The following is a 15856-nucleotide window of genomic DNA, read 5'->3' as shown; positions in this document are numbered from 1 at the left end:
TGATTACTGAAGGAAGGTTTTTAATAGAGAGATATTTTTATTTTCCATATTGGCAAATGATAATTAACATAATATTTATAATAAGTCAGATTTATTTTTGTTTTTAGGCAACTTGACTTCATTTTTTTTATTTCATATCACTCCAAACCAGCGTTCGAAATGTACTAGATTTCAGCTACGGTTTGTGATATCCTCAAAACTATATTTGGTACAGTTCGGTTATGAGGAAAACAGCGGAAAACACATTTTGAAAATACCCGATATACTGGATTATTTGTTAGATTAACCTAAACAAACCTAATCTAACCTAACCTAACTTAACCTAACCCAACCTAACCTAACCTAAACTAACCCAAGCTAACAAATAATCTAGTATATCGGGTATTTTCAAAATGTGTTTTCCGCTGTATTCCTCATAACCGAACTGTACCCTATATTTTTAAATAGCGTTCCTATAAACTCTGATTAATGACAGTTTTGTACCATTCCATAAGGATTTGGTTTTAGTAATACAGGTTTAGTCTTCCGACATATTCAATGAATTTTGTATGTTATTACTAAATTATGTGTTTAAACGGTCTTAAAGGAAGCAAAGATAATATTATTACAATTTTTGACAGTATATTTAGTAGAAATTATCTTTTTTTTCACCTGAGGCGCTAAAAAATATTACCCAAGTCGTTTAAAGATTGTTATTATACTTTTCAGTCCAAGATAGGTAGGTGTTATAATAAAATAACGAACACACCTAAATATTTTTGGAAAATTATCGAGCATCATGGTTCGTACAATTTTTCGAACGCTGTTCCATACGCATGTATTTTATATTAAGTATACATATTGACTGCTTAATCTGTAAACCGGCTAACTCCATTTGGGAAAATTGTTCAGGAAGGAAGAAAAAAATTAATAATTTAACTATTTAGCGGAATTAACAATTATTCCAAATAATTACAAGATAAAAAGAACTTTTTATATGCAACGTTTTTAAATTTTCTTTTAATTATTATGCTCAAACTTGTACTTGATATGAAGTAAATAAAAAACAAACAAATATAGAATACTGTAATGTCATTTTGACATTTCATTTTGATTTCCATAGTAACGCACGTATATATTAATCATTTTTACGGATTTTTCTGAAATAACTTTCCATACAAAACAGAATTAACTGGAAATGAATTCAATTCTGCTTAACGGCCCACGTGCTCGTCGTAGGTCAAAATTGAGTTTTTATTGTATTTTCAAACCATGATCCTGGACACTCCTTAAACGTTGTAGATAATCTATTTATATAATTTTGAAGCCTTATTATCCTTTATAGTTATTTTAAACATTTGATGACTGCATTAAGTATTTTTGTTACATAAAATAGTATTCTTTTAAACCTCTCACTCTAATGTTTTAGAATATGTGTTTGAACATGTACCGTTTAAAAAAAAATAAAAAAAAATTCGGTTAGGTACATGTTCAAACACGCGCGTTAACATAATTTTACTCCCTAATTTAATTATAGTTTGTCAATGTATGGCTACGGCCGTATATTGTAGTTTAACCACTAGGGAATGACAAAAGAAATGGCGTATTTCAAAAAAACACTACCTCATTCTTAGGTCAATAATTATTATAAAGCAATCATTATTCATAAGATGTTTATCACACTTGAATGGTCAATAACATAACTTATAAAAAGTATTTTTGGAATCATCTTCAAATTTGTTAATCTTGCCGATTTTTGAATAATAAAATGCCTAATTCTTGTCAAATTTGGGATCACAGAGATTATCAATATAATTTTTTATCGTGAATATTTTACAAAAATTATCTCGTAATAAATTATACTAATGGTTTCATAAATTCGTTTAAAAATTAATAAACGTTAAAAATCTTAACACCACTGCACAGTTATGTACCGAAATATGACTATATTCTAAAACATTAGAGTGAGAGGTTTAAAAGAATACTATTTTATGTAACAAAAATACTTGATGCAGTCATCAAATGTTTAAAATAACTATAAAGGATAATTCGGCTTCAAAATTATATAAATAGATTATCTACAACGTTTGAGGAGTGTCCAGGATCGTGGTTTGAAAATACAATAAAAACTCAATTTTGACCATCGACGAACATGTCCCCCCTTAGATTAAAAGAATGCATTGGCATCGTGTTCTGATATATTCTAAAATTTTTAAATGTCTAGCCTAGAAGTTACTTAAAAATCAATTGCAAGATTTGTACTGGACAAAAAACCACCGGACAAACAAGAATACGAGCTAATAAAAACGTTGTAAAATACACTTTACACATAACATTTTTTTTACAGATAAGTTGCACTATGAATTAATACACTATTTTAGCTTCCCTTTTATATATAAAGACAATTTAAACATTAATTGTTCCATTTACGATATTGGAAATTTGGCACCTGCAGTTGGCTGTTTTGTGTGAAGAACGATAACGCATTTATTTATAGGTTTAGGAGTTTGAAATTTTGTGTGAGAATAGAAAATATGCTTTATAACAAAATCTAATTTTTGGTCCAAAATCAATGACATATTAAATGGACGACTCACTTCATATCGGCGCGCACGAGAAATTGTGCATGAAAGTCATTCACAGATGTATAGGTAGACGTCACGTGACCATATGACGTATCCATTTCCATTATGCGATACAAGCTTCGAGAATTTATAGTAATATAACCTTTATTGTAATGGCGTATTAGTGTCATTACTCATTGCGTTAGAAACAGATTCTAGGTTACTTACGACTTCTCGGAGATTAGACGTTGTAGATTGTATGGGCAGACCCAGCGGTGTCGCCAGACCGCTTGCAAGCAGTATGTTCATTTGAGCGTAGGATACCGATATTAAAATATGAATTTCGCCATCCGGCAGACCCGACACAAAGTGAGTGTCATTTTATTTTCCAGATGCTTCGTCCATATTAATGTCATTGTCCAAAATGCAGTTAGCCGGTTTGCAGATTAAGTAGTCGATATTCAATTGTTTGTAAGGATGTTACTCTGTTTGGATACATCTTTATATTCGTTTAATTTGATAGTTTTTGCGTATTTAATTTGCAATTTATTATAAGCATAAATAATGTGTTATTATAATATCTAACTTGAAAGACTTTATTCCTCATTTCTGAAAGTTCAAAGAACGACGACGCTCAAAACGACCGTTCACGCATGTCCTCCGCAGCGGTAGTCTTCGTGGAAAACCAGAAAGTGGCTGAAGATTTAATAATACACAGTGTCGATGAACTCATTGAAAAATGGCATTAAAAAGTCTCCAACTCCTGCGATCATTAAGTCCAGAACATCACCGAATGAAAAAGCACTTAACCAGTCCAGTTAAAGCGCCACCAATGGCACTGAGAGGAACTTACCCCAGCAGAGAAAAGGCTCCGCCGAAAAAAGCACAAGGCCCTATGAAATCAAACCCTCGTGACATATCTAAGAACTCAATCACAAAAGCTGTGGCTGCTAAGAACGGAACTAATGTCTTCCAAAGGCGTTCATCCAGCAGTGTTAGGAGTCTGTCGGCTGAAAATTTAGCGGCTTCCGTCAAGATGGGTGGGGAGGATTCGAATGTTAACGTGGGAGGACGGGAAGGAAGACCGATGGTTCGAGGTGGAAGCTGGCAGACGTTGGCTTCCAATAATTCTAGAGGAAGCAGTCCAGCCAGGAGCTCCGGAGGAGGGAATAGCTACACTAGGAGATCGACAGAGAGATGGTGAGATTATTTTATGCTATCTTATATTTTTGTAGTACCTTCTAATAATTATTTTACTATTAACTATCACTCTATTGTACCATTTAATAGCTAAATTAATCCGCAATGCTAAGGTCGTCACTAAGCTTCATTGATGGATTTACATTAACAATTGTCGTCGGTAATCACGAGGACTTCATTAAATAATGTGTAATAAATTATTTTTTTATTCAACGAATAAGACACAAAATTTAAAAATGTAACATTCTATGTATTATTGAACATACATAATTTGTTTTTGAAGTTATACTTCTTTAGGCGCGTTTGGGAAAACAGAATATCAGAGTGTATTTTTGGCGTGGGACGAAGTTGCGCGCGCAAATGTAACGCATTAATTTGGAGTGGGACGAAAGTTTTGCCCGCCGATGCAACATAATTTATTTTGCACGGCGACGTTCAGGTGTTCTAAATGCTGAAGGTTTGTAATTTTCAGCTGTGATATTGACCGGTACTGTGGCTTGGGCCGGCTGGGTAAAAACTGAATGTTACAACTTTTATTTATGAGTAAAATTATATATCAATAAATAAATAAACTTTGTGAATATTGAGTTGGTAAATAATTCAAACAATGGTACGTTGTAAATTTACAATATTTAGACACTTCATACACAAAAATACATATTTTTACAGTTTAGGATAATATTTGTCGTATATCCCATGTCAATTTATGTATTAGCGGTTTATGATAATTGAAGACAATAAAAATAATTATTATGTTTCATCACAAAAGCCAATATCACGTTTCAGTTAAACCATTAAATAGGGTATAGGCTATGTTTTACTTTTGATTTGTAATGAATTATTATTGTTAACGAATATAGTTGTACAGTCATCTGTTTAAGCAAAGATGGTCGAAATAGAGGTTTGCTAAATTTTTCAAACACAGGTTTTGAGATTTTTTTCTTCCAAAGCAGGTACATTCTGCAATAATATTTTGTTTTGTTACGCTAAAGAAGTATAACTTCCAACGCGCGTACATATTTTTTATAGTAGGTATATGCTTGAGATGTTTTCAAATTATGCATGTTCAATATATAGAATGTTAAGCCAGGTACTCATTGGCAAGCCGTAACTGTAAATGCGAAATAATATTATGTATTAGGCTCGCGAACAAATTATTTAGCGTCGTCCATATTGGTTACTGTATTTGCAACGGTCACCTGGCCTTGCATTCTCAAATATTCCATCTTATTCGTTGAATAATAAGAAAAAATAGTTTATTAAATTATTAGCAAGTCTAAGTAGTACAAAAACTAAATATTTGAGTGATCCGTGACGTCGGTTAGTAATTAAGGAATTAATTGACAACTCCCTTAATTTAATATACAAAAACCGACAGCGAACATTGTAACACAGTTGATTAGCATTTCTTGTAAGAACTACTAGTTAAAATTATCGTAATTAAGTAGGATGCGTGTAGTTTAATTGGAAAAACACACTGGCGCGAATCCAGCGGTTACAAGTTAAGGTTCCGTCGGGTGTCATATTTTTTTCTTCTAATCGGTACTTATATGCAGGAGATGTTTTCTAATTATGTATGTTAAAATAATATGTACCACGGTGGCCGCGTGGCTTATGCGTTGGACTACAACGCCGGGGGTCCCAGGTTCGAATCCTGGGTCTGGCATGTACACATATTGTTTTTCAATTTGTGGGTGTCAGGGTATGGGCCTAATAGGTTGAGCAAGTGGCTGACATCCATTTCTCGTAAAAAACAAAATCTGTCAATACAAACCTCTACTCTGTGGAGGCCCATATGATCCTATTAGGATCGGACATGGTCGAAAGAAGATTCCTAAAAAAATATGCTTAATAATGGACAAGTACTACACTTTAGTTTTGTAAAAGTATACTCAATGGCGTTCCTCCACACCTATGTCCCGGTCTTTCCACGAGTCTCTTTCCTATAATGACTTCCCTAAAACTAATAATAATAATTATTAGTCTTGAACATAGCGATGACTTATGACACATAATAATATTAGTGGTTTATTTTGTTGAGAGACTAAACATATTTTCTAGCTAATTTCATTTAATTTAAGCATAGCAATATCTAATTGCTATACCGAACGGGTATTTTCTCAAATGAATTTAAAATTGTTAGATGCAAGAAACAGAATAATATGTTCTATTGAGTTTATAAAATCGGAATTACTAATGACACTCTTCGGGAAGAAAAATCTTCAGCCATGTAGTACAAGTAGGCGAGTGTCGGGGAAAAATATTTTTTAATATTATTATATTGGTACTAGTTGAGAGTTTTGTAGTTTGTGTTGTGTCATGTTTGAGTTATCTTATAGAAATAAACATTATAAATTTAATATTGAACTATGCGTTGTTAGGCTGTCAATATAATTGTTGTTAAAGGTCTGGCAACGCTGACAAGTGCATAATATCTGTTTGCGTGGTTAATGGTCCATTTAACATTAAATTAGTTGCAGGATATGCTTTGTTTAATATACTAAATTAATTTGTTAGAAATAAATTCCTAGTTATCTTTTTTAAGATTTTAGTATAATTTAATAATTGTATACGTAAGTGATGTAACGTATTTCAGGGCTCACTTTTAGATTTTCTGGCAAATCGATTTCGTTATCTGCGTCAAATAAAATCGCCGCTGTGTGTGGAGAATCGAGGATCCTTGTTTATAGTTTGTACAATTCATTATTCGCCGTACTCCTCATACGCCTTCTTCATTTACAGGTCATTTGAAATCAATACTTTGAACTGGTATTCGTCTAATTGATTGAAAACTCCATTAGCAGTAGGTGTACTAAGTATATTACAGTAGGTCTGCAGTATATTATACTATGGTTGCATTCCTTGACTTTGATCAACTTGATGGTTATACGACATCGAAATAATTACTATAATGGACACTCCATGGGAAATTGATTTATCAATTGACCCATAAACATGAGTAGGTACTATATTAGTATACCTATCTAGTTGACACCATAAAAATCATAATTACTTACCTATCACAATTTGGAAATATCATGAACGTAGGACGTAAAAAACGATTATTTTCACATATGACTTGAAAACACTCATAAATAAACATAATACACATCCATTGGATTTCGACCAATGTACTATACTAGTTTCATACAACTAAATCGCTGCTCAAATTGCGTTAATATCGGCAATCGACTTTTATAGTTTGAATAAAGGTACCTACCTGTTACTTACCTTGATTCCTAACTGACGTCATGATCTCGTTCAATTTTACCACGCTTTTCTTAGCTAGTATTCTTGTTTGTCCGGTGGTTGTTTATCCAGTACAAATCTTGCAATCGATTTTTAACTAACTTCCCGACTAGGTAGACATTTGAAACTTTTAGAATATATCAGAACACGATGCCAATGCATTCTTTTAATACTTTTAGCCATCTTTAATTGAATTGAATTCAATTTCAGTTAATTCTGTTTTCTATGAAAAGTTATTTCGGAAGAAATCCGTAATTCAATCCACTATTATTGGTTGCTAAGGGGGTGGTCCTAGCAACTTAATTATTAATATATACCTACGTGCGTTACTATGGAAATCAAAATGACATTTCAGTATTCTATATTTGTTTGTTTGTTGCAAAATAGCAAAAAAATGATTTGTTGACAATTGCCTTATTTGTCCTAAATTATTAATACATAGAATTGTCAAGTTTATATGATTCAACAGAAAATTTTAAAACGTGGTATATAAAAAGTTCTTTTTATTTTGTAATTAGTTGTCTTAATGTAATGTAATAAAGAATGTTATATTCTCAAGTCTTGTGAATTATTCATTGAATAAAAAAAGTAGTTTTTTGGATTATTTTCATATTAAAATATTTTGTGTTAAATATTTTGGATCTACACATTTACTTTAGACTTTTCAATCTGGGGCTCTATACACTATTCGATGAGTCTGATGTCATTAAATTTATCAAAACTGTTAAGAACAATGACGTGCCGTGGGGGTAGGCAGATTGAGCGTCGCTTGGGGGCGGCAGTTACCCGAAAAGGGCGGTAAATCGAGAAGAATCATTAGGTATATAGAAATAGCCATCTAAACTAAATAATAACGGAAATATCTTTCCATTAAAAAGTTCATCTCACTGGTTGGAAACAAAATGTATTAATTACTATAAATCTTTTAATATGACTATAATGTTTTGTTGGGTTCGGGATGTCTAGTTTACTTCCGTTTTCCTTGGACGTCACGTCTTTGGTGAACAGCAATACCACGTGCAGATTTGAGAATTATATTAGAATTATAGGTAGGTACATAATTACTCAATTTTGTGTAAAATGTTTGCTAGTCACTCACGAGTTTTGGAAGTTGTCAGGCGTATTTTTAAATGTATCTGAAACCGTGGACTTGCAATACCTATTACTTGTCTATTGAAGCAGGAATGGCATTTAGTGGGATACATCTTGTTAGTAATGTATTCATACAACACATTTCTTAGATATTGGAGTCATGAAAGGATGATAAAAATATTGTATAAAAAAATGTGGCGGCATTTTGGCGCTGCCTAGGGGCGGCATTTTGTTTAGGGACGTCTCTGGTTAAAAATCCAACGTTTATAATTGATATAATTCATGATCGAGCCCTAAAAACGTGCCTCACGTCTAGTACACCCAGCGATGGTTTTGCCATCAAGCTCTGTCAGCTCGGCCTAATAGAATCTTCGACTTGCTTATGTGGCGAATTTCAGGATGCCGATCACATCCTCTAGGAGTGCCCCCATATGTCAGTGGAAACGGAAGAGCTTCTCAAGTTGGTCCGACCATTAGTTGGACCGGTTGACCATTGCGACATGGTATCTATGAGGAAAAAATTCTCAGCTTTTAAAAGGTTTGCGGCATTTGACGGCGAATGAGAAGGTATTTTCTCATCGAGAATTGACCGTAATACATTATATCGAAGCAGGAATCACGCACACTCTAGTGCACGCCAACCAAGGTCTTGGGAAGTTGCTCCTGTGATACTTTCGGCACAAATTTGAAGAGCGCCTAACGTTCGTTACGCCACGGTATACGCCTGCATAACGAGTGTGGAGACGTGGAGGGTGGTGGAGAGAAAAGCAAGTGCACCCAGCGCTCGAAATAGAAAAGTTTACGAACCGGAGCGCTTTCAGTGTATTTTACAAAAATTAGTTTAGATTTTTTTGTTATATGGCTTCACTAGCTCATACGGTCGAATTATTTTTTCCACAAGACGGAGCGATAATTTTACCGATTCCACGAACCGGAACAGCGCTCTGGTGCGCTCCGGTCCATTTCGAGCCCTGATTACACTATAAGGAAAACTATGACTTCGGTAGCACGATGGCTTACAGAAAAACTTGCGTTACAAGTGAGTTACAACTAGGGAATCCAATCCCGACCCAAAATTCTGATCCCGGGATTTTGGGATTACAATTTGACAATCCCAGGATCCCGGTACTGGTCCCGGGATTTGCATTTTTTCCATATTTAATATATTTTTTTTATATTTAGAAATAACATTGATAAAATCGGTCAAAAATAAATCTAGTATAATTTATACTATTTAAGACATTTTTATCGTTAATATTGTGTACGTTCAATCTTAAAAATACATAAGTTTAATGGAGTAAATAATATTGTAATATAAATAATAATGTGAATTTCATATGAATTTGCTGTTTCTGATAGTAAATACTTAATGAATGGGTTAGCGAGATTAAAAATAGTAAGGCAAATCGTGGTATATGACCTTTTCGCTTCATAAATCTAATTAGTTAGCCAAATATAAAACTGCCGTAAAACGTATGAGATCATATTGTTAAAAGTGCGAAGCATTGTTTTTTTCCAATCTTTCTCATTTTTATTACTTTATGTGAAAAAATAAAATGAATCGGCAACTTACATATGGGTATAAATCAAACTTCATTCAAACTCAGTTTATTTCTAATTTAGTTATTTGTTATTAAAAAGTATTTTTTCTGTTATATTTTCGTTTTTATTTTATTTTCCATAAAAATTGATAAAAAAATCAATCCCGAAATCTACGGGATTATGTTTACCAATCCCGGGATTCATAGGTATCGAAAATAGCTCGGGATCCCAGGATTGGAATCCCTAGTTACAACTAATGGGATTGAAAAAAACGAGAGGAATGGAAGAGTTTGCTTGAATATCCACCCTAGGCTGCAGCGCCAAAAGGTCTCCCTCACTTTTAAATATTTGAAAGTCAAATTGGCTGAGATCATTATTTCTAAATATGCCTATCTAAAATAAGTTTATGTTTTTATTTCATTCATTTCATGTTACAATCTTTACTTTCGTTAACAAAATAGTTTAAAAGTTTTGAAACTCTACAATTTATAGTTCCCGACATAGAAAAAACTTATCCCCTTGCAAATATACGAAGTACCTACAGCCAAGAAAATCTTCCCTTGCTTTATGACAGCGGAAATAGATTTAAAGAAAAGTATAAAATTATCAACCCTTGAGTTTGAAGTAAAACCTACAACCAAGGTGAATAAAGTTTATTAACTATTCACCCCTCTGCCGTTGAATTGAAATGTTGTGAACAAAACTTTCTTTAAGTTTGTTTGTTTCTATAACAAAAGATCTGAGGATATCCGGGCGGCGATTTATAGAACTAACAATCTAAATATTGTCAAAAATCGACCGCAGTCATATAATTATTTGTGTAACGGTTCATATTTCTTACAATTTGAATTACCTACTACATGCTTAGTAATTATTAATATCTTGATACAATATATTAAAAGGACGATTTCTTTACAATCTTATATGAAGACGTGCCCGGAAGTTTGTGCGTATGTCGTTGGCCGTATCGAAGTTCAGCGTGAGGTATTGTATCGGAAATATATGGCCGTATAGTATTCATGTCAAAATAAAATAGTAATAAAACCGCCGGAATATAAGGGAAAGATAGGAGAAAATTCCTTAGGTAAGTAAATTAGAAATACAATCAGTCAGTCTATCGAGCCTAAAACCTTCGCGAATAATATTGTTGTCATGACTTCACTTTGTCCAAAATGATTTTTGATGTGTATAAATGTTTTGAAAAATACGTAATTTAAACTCATTGCTCAATTTTATGTCGTCAGCAGGGAATCCAATCCCGAGCCAGAATTCTGATCCCGGGATTTCGGGATTACAATTTGATAATCCCGGGATCCCGGGACTGGTCCCGGGATTGGCATTTTTTCCATTGTTAATACAAAATTTTCATATTTACAAATAACATTGATAAAATCGGTCAAAAATAAATCTAGTATAATTTATACTATTTAAGACATTTATTGTTAATATTGTATACGTTCAATCTTGGAAATACACAAGTTTAACGGAGTAAATAATATTGTAATATAAATAATAATGTGAATTTAATAGGAGATTGCTGTTTCTGATAGTAAAGACATAATGAATGGATTAGCGACATATAATATAGTAAAGTAAATAATCATGGCGTACTTATGGCCTTTCCGCTTCATAAATCTAATAAGTCAGCCAAATATGAAACTGCCGTAAAACGTATGATATCATGATGGAATTACTTTGTTAAAAGTGCGAAGCATTGTTTTTTCTAATCTTTCCATTTTTAATAATTTATGTGAAAAAATAAAATGAATCGGCAACTTACACATGGGTATAAATCAATCTTCATTCAAACTCAGTTTATTTCTAATGTAGTTATTATTAAAAATATTATTATTAATTTTATTAAAAGTATTTTTTCTGTTATATTTTCACTTTTATTTTATTTTCCATAAAAATTGATAAAAAAGTCTATCCCGAAATCCCGGGATTATGTTTATCAATCCCGGGATTCAAAGGTATCGAAAATAGCTCGGGATCCCGGGATCTCGGGATTCGGGATCCCGGGATTGGAATCCCTAGTCGTCAGTGAGTTTTTGAAGTTTCATTGAATTAATGTGTCGTTGTCATTAGTAGTAGTATTGTATTATCTACTCATTTCCCGTAAGTATACCTGACAAGTGTGCTTTTTTTCTCAGATCTTCACAGATTACCTCATTCTAAAAGTCATCCTTCGCCACTGATCTACATAATATTTCTAAAGTAGTATAGTGGAATCTAAAAAAAAATCTTTCGGGAAAAGACAATCATGGCCTCCACATCCTGAAGCGGGCCCTCAGGCCAAGATGTTTGGCGGCCCCCCTACCTATCGCTAAGGTTAATGGCAGTGTAATGTTCTACAGTAATATTTCCTCAATGATATTCCGTGGAACTCCAGGGTTCCGTGTAAAATAAAGCGTATTCCGTGTATTTTTAGCGAATTTTGGTTTTTTCAAATAAATCCGCTTGAATAATTGTCGACACTTATATTATAAAACACTGATCGCGACCCCCTTTTGTGATAGCCAAGTACCATACGACATTTCACCATGTTGGATAAATAGTAATTTTTATTATTCAGGAAACACACTAAAAGTAATTAGTTAAATAGTAACTTTTTTTTAGTATTATAGCAAATTTGTGGTGGGTGTTTATCTCACTTAACTGATTGACCTGCCACGCCGGGCCCCTTCTAACCCCGTCCCCCAGGATAGAGCCCTGTCAGCCCCGTCTTGTGGGGGCCATAAAGACAATTTACTGCCAAACCCGAAAAAATGTGTGACATAATTATATCAGAATATATACGTTTCTACCACAAAACAGCCAACAAACGTGATGAATCCCCTAGTTCGTCATAATATTATTATGACAATATTTAAAGTTTACTAGACTGCCCGCCCATTGTATGCGTGTAATCTAGTTTCTATTCAGACATGTTGAGTCATAGTTTTCGAACGAAACCCATTTAAATACCTTGAAGTGAAAATTGGTGAAAATTACTACATAATTGGTGGAAAATTACATACACTTTTCCATAACATTTTAAACCACAAGTTCAATGCCGAGTCAGTCAAACATCACGATCCCAAGAAACGTTTACATATTAAATTAACTAAAACCACTTACTTAATTTCGTTTGCATTCTGATTTGCGATGTGGAATATTTTAAAGACATGAGAAAATTTAATATTTATAGGTTCTCATTTTTAAAAAGCATGCAATGAGATTAAAGCTCGTCGATAGAGCTTCGATACCAATTTAAAGGCAATTATATCGGAAACCAAATACATTATTAGGGTCAAACTTTTCTATCTACAAGGGTAAAAAATAACCTTAATGCTGTTTGTGAAATATTAACAATTTAGATTAATTGATACAGTGTTCTGGTTAAATTGACCTCTCACTAATGATGATGTGATTTAGGCCACAGCAGGAACGGAAACCATGCATGAAAACTTTCTGTGTGTACATATTTATTCTATCAATAATTATCTTATAAAGAGTTTTGATAGAAAACGTTGGTAAACAACTAAAGTGTGTAATATGGATATACTTACAGTGGTAACATGTAAATTCTACGTAAAACACTCCACCGTGGCACAGTTCACTGTGAGCTTTCTTGTCGGAAAGAGATGACCGTATACTATACGGTCTCCAATTTTATTAGATTCAATATGAACATTAATCCAATTTTCATATTTGATTTTGGAAAAATTCATGAATTCAAGAATGAAAACCTAACCTAACCTAACCTTCTTCTTCTTCGATGGCGCTACAGCTCAAGTCGAGCCCTGGCCTCCTTCACCGTCGTCCTCCAGCCGGAACGGTCCTCCACACGTCTTTTCCAGTTCCTGATTTTTAGCAGCTGGTTGGCATATTTTGTAATGTTATCACACCATCGTGTACGTGGCTTTCCCACTGGCCTTTCCCCCCTGGGTTTCCGTCGAGGATCTTCTTCGGTATCCGTGACTCAGGCATGCGCTGGACATGGCCTGCCCAGTTTAGCCTCTAGAGTTTTATGTAGGTGGAGAGTTTTGAATCTTGGTATAAGCGGTATAGTTCCGTATTGTACCTAATTCTCCACTCCTCACCATCATTCATGGGTCCGTATATCGCCTCAGAATCTTTCTCTCAAAGCTCTCTAACCTAACCTAACAAATAATCCAGTATATTGGCTATTCTCAAAATTTGCTACTGGCTTCCTGTAAAGTGTAAACCGACAAGAATCGTGATTTATTTAGATAATATGAATTTTATGTCATTAATATACGACCCAAAGAGGTTGGACGATCTTTAATCTTTAATATACGGCCATTTATTTCCGATACAACATTTCAGTGATACGGCGAACTGCATACGTACAAGTTTCCGGACACGACTTACCGCATATATCATCATCAGTCGGAGTCGATCCACTGCTGGATGAAGAGCTTCTCTAACTCCTTTCATTTTTCTCAGTCTCTAGTTATTTATTGCCATGTACATCCACCGAACGTTACGAGTCCATTTAAGCGAGTTTTAAAGTATCCTTATGACCGTTTAAGCCGCGTTGACACGATCCGAGTACACTTGGACAGCTTCATACTAATTACTCCTATCCGAGCTACTCGGACCGCGTCCAACTCTTCAGAGTTAGCTCGGATAGGAGTAGGAATTTTAATACCGGTATTTCAAAACCGGTATTTCAATATTTATCAATACCGAAATACCGATTTTTTAAATCCAAAATACCGGAATTTTCGGTATTAAGAAAGCACACTCATTTACGTTTTTGAAAATGAATTATAAGTTATGTGCTGCTAAAATGCAAATATATTGAGTGAATCTAACAGAGGTGAAAAAATAATAAAACAAATTTTATCAAATATTATATAAGTATAATTATCGCGATGAATTATCAAAATATTCTTTCGAAATAGAAAATATCCGTGACGAAAATGTTCAATTATTCTATAAGTATTGATGACTGTACAGGCGTTGAATTTAAGAAGCTTTTCCTACAGCCGGACTTATTTGCACTTGATGAACTTTTGAAGGCTTTGGTTAAAATTATCAATATATTCAAATTATTTGTAAAAAAAATCACTAGTTCTACAATTATAATATCAAAACATATTTTTAAATATCAACATAATAAAACAATGTACGTAGGTCTGTAGGTTTTTGCTATAAAATAATATTTTAAAAAGATATTTATTGATGCTTATTCTACTTCTGTTTAAGAAAATTTTATTGTTTTAGAAATACCGGTATTCAATAAGTAATACCGAAAAACCGGTATTGACATTTTCATTCGGTATTGTATCAATCCAAGCAAACCATTATTTTTTGTTAATAATGCTATCAATTTGAAACCTTTACCAATTTATACTTCGTGAATGGTTTCCAGATATAACTTGAAGAAAAAAGATAAAATTTGCCTATTATTTAATTAAACTAATAATACTAGAGACATTCATTCACCAGTGGATCCATCCAGTCTGATGATGATAATCACTAGAAAATTTCAAGTAACAAATATTTCCCATTCCTAATGGCTTAGCTTACAGTTGAAGCCATCTAAACGGTACCAAGAGAATGAAGTGATTATGAAAAAAACTGACCCCTCGTTGACCTTTACGGTTCGGTTAAGGTCGTAAATAAATAAAAATGGCCACACGATTCCCAAGAAAAGTCTGCGAAAATCATTTATATAATACGTCATCAAATTCGAGAAAATAACACGTGGATTTTTTTGTAGTTTTCATATTATTTTATGTTTTCGCAAAAATTCTATTCTGACTCGACCAGATTAATTTCACTGATTAGCCACATTGCCGAAATAATTTCATGTAAATACTACCTCTACGATTCATATTTTTTTTGTTTTCTTTCTTCTTCGACCATGTCTGCCCATTAGTTGTCGCATATGGACAACACACGGCGCAGTGGCGTCCCGTGGGGGTAGGCAGGTCATGCATTGCATAGGAGTGGTACATTATAAATATCTTTTGAGAGTAGTAGCGTTTTTTTTCCATGAATCAGACGATTCGGTCGCTTCATTAGAAATTAATATCGACATCTTTGTTGAAAAAATAATCGAGATTAAAAAAATCGTGACAATATTACTATTGCTGTATTGCAATACATGTTGTAATGGCGGTTTACCATACAGCAAAATTTTCCCAAGTAGCCCGAGGTCGTCCACCATCAAGGCGATCTTAGATTTGTCGTCTGCTAGTGGAATAGTTCAGTGG

At 33.6% G+C, this 15856-nt stretch overlaps 2 protein-coding genes across 2 annotated transcripts in view; one reads left to right on the top strand and one right to left on the bottom strand.

Moving 5' to 3' along the window:
* Positions 1 to 15856, bottom strand: part of dbe (KRR1 small subunit processome component homolog dbe) — a 466431-nt gene that overhangs the window by 327223 nt on the left and 123352 nt on the right. The window lies entirely within an intron of this gene.
* Positions 3283 to 15856, top strand: part of Klp54D (Kinesin-like protein at 54D) — a 79894-nt gene continuing 67320 nt past the window's right edge. Inside the window, exon 1 of the mRNA XM_085944653.1 lies at positions 3283 to 3743. Coding sequence (XP_085800779.1) covers positions 3283 to 3743 — 461 coding nt within the window. The remainder of the gene's footprint in view (positions 3744 to 15856) is intronic.

Source organism: Rhyacophila brunnea, unplaced genomic scaffold (genome assembly GCF_057557595.1).
Source record: "Rhyacophila brunnea isolate RB1 unplaced genomic scaffold, BYU_Rbru_1.0 scaffold_17, whole genome shotgun sequence".
In the NCBI taxonomy this organism is placed as follows: domain Eukaryota; kingdom Metazoa; phylum Arthropoda; class Insecta; order Trichoptera; family Rhyacophilidae; genus Rhyacophila; species Rhyacophila brunnea.
This window is presented reverse-complemented; position numbering and strand designations above follow the sequence as displayed.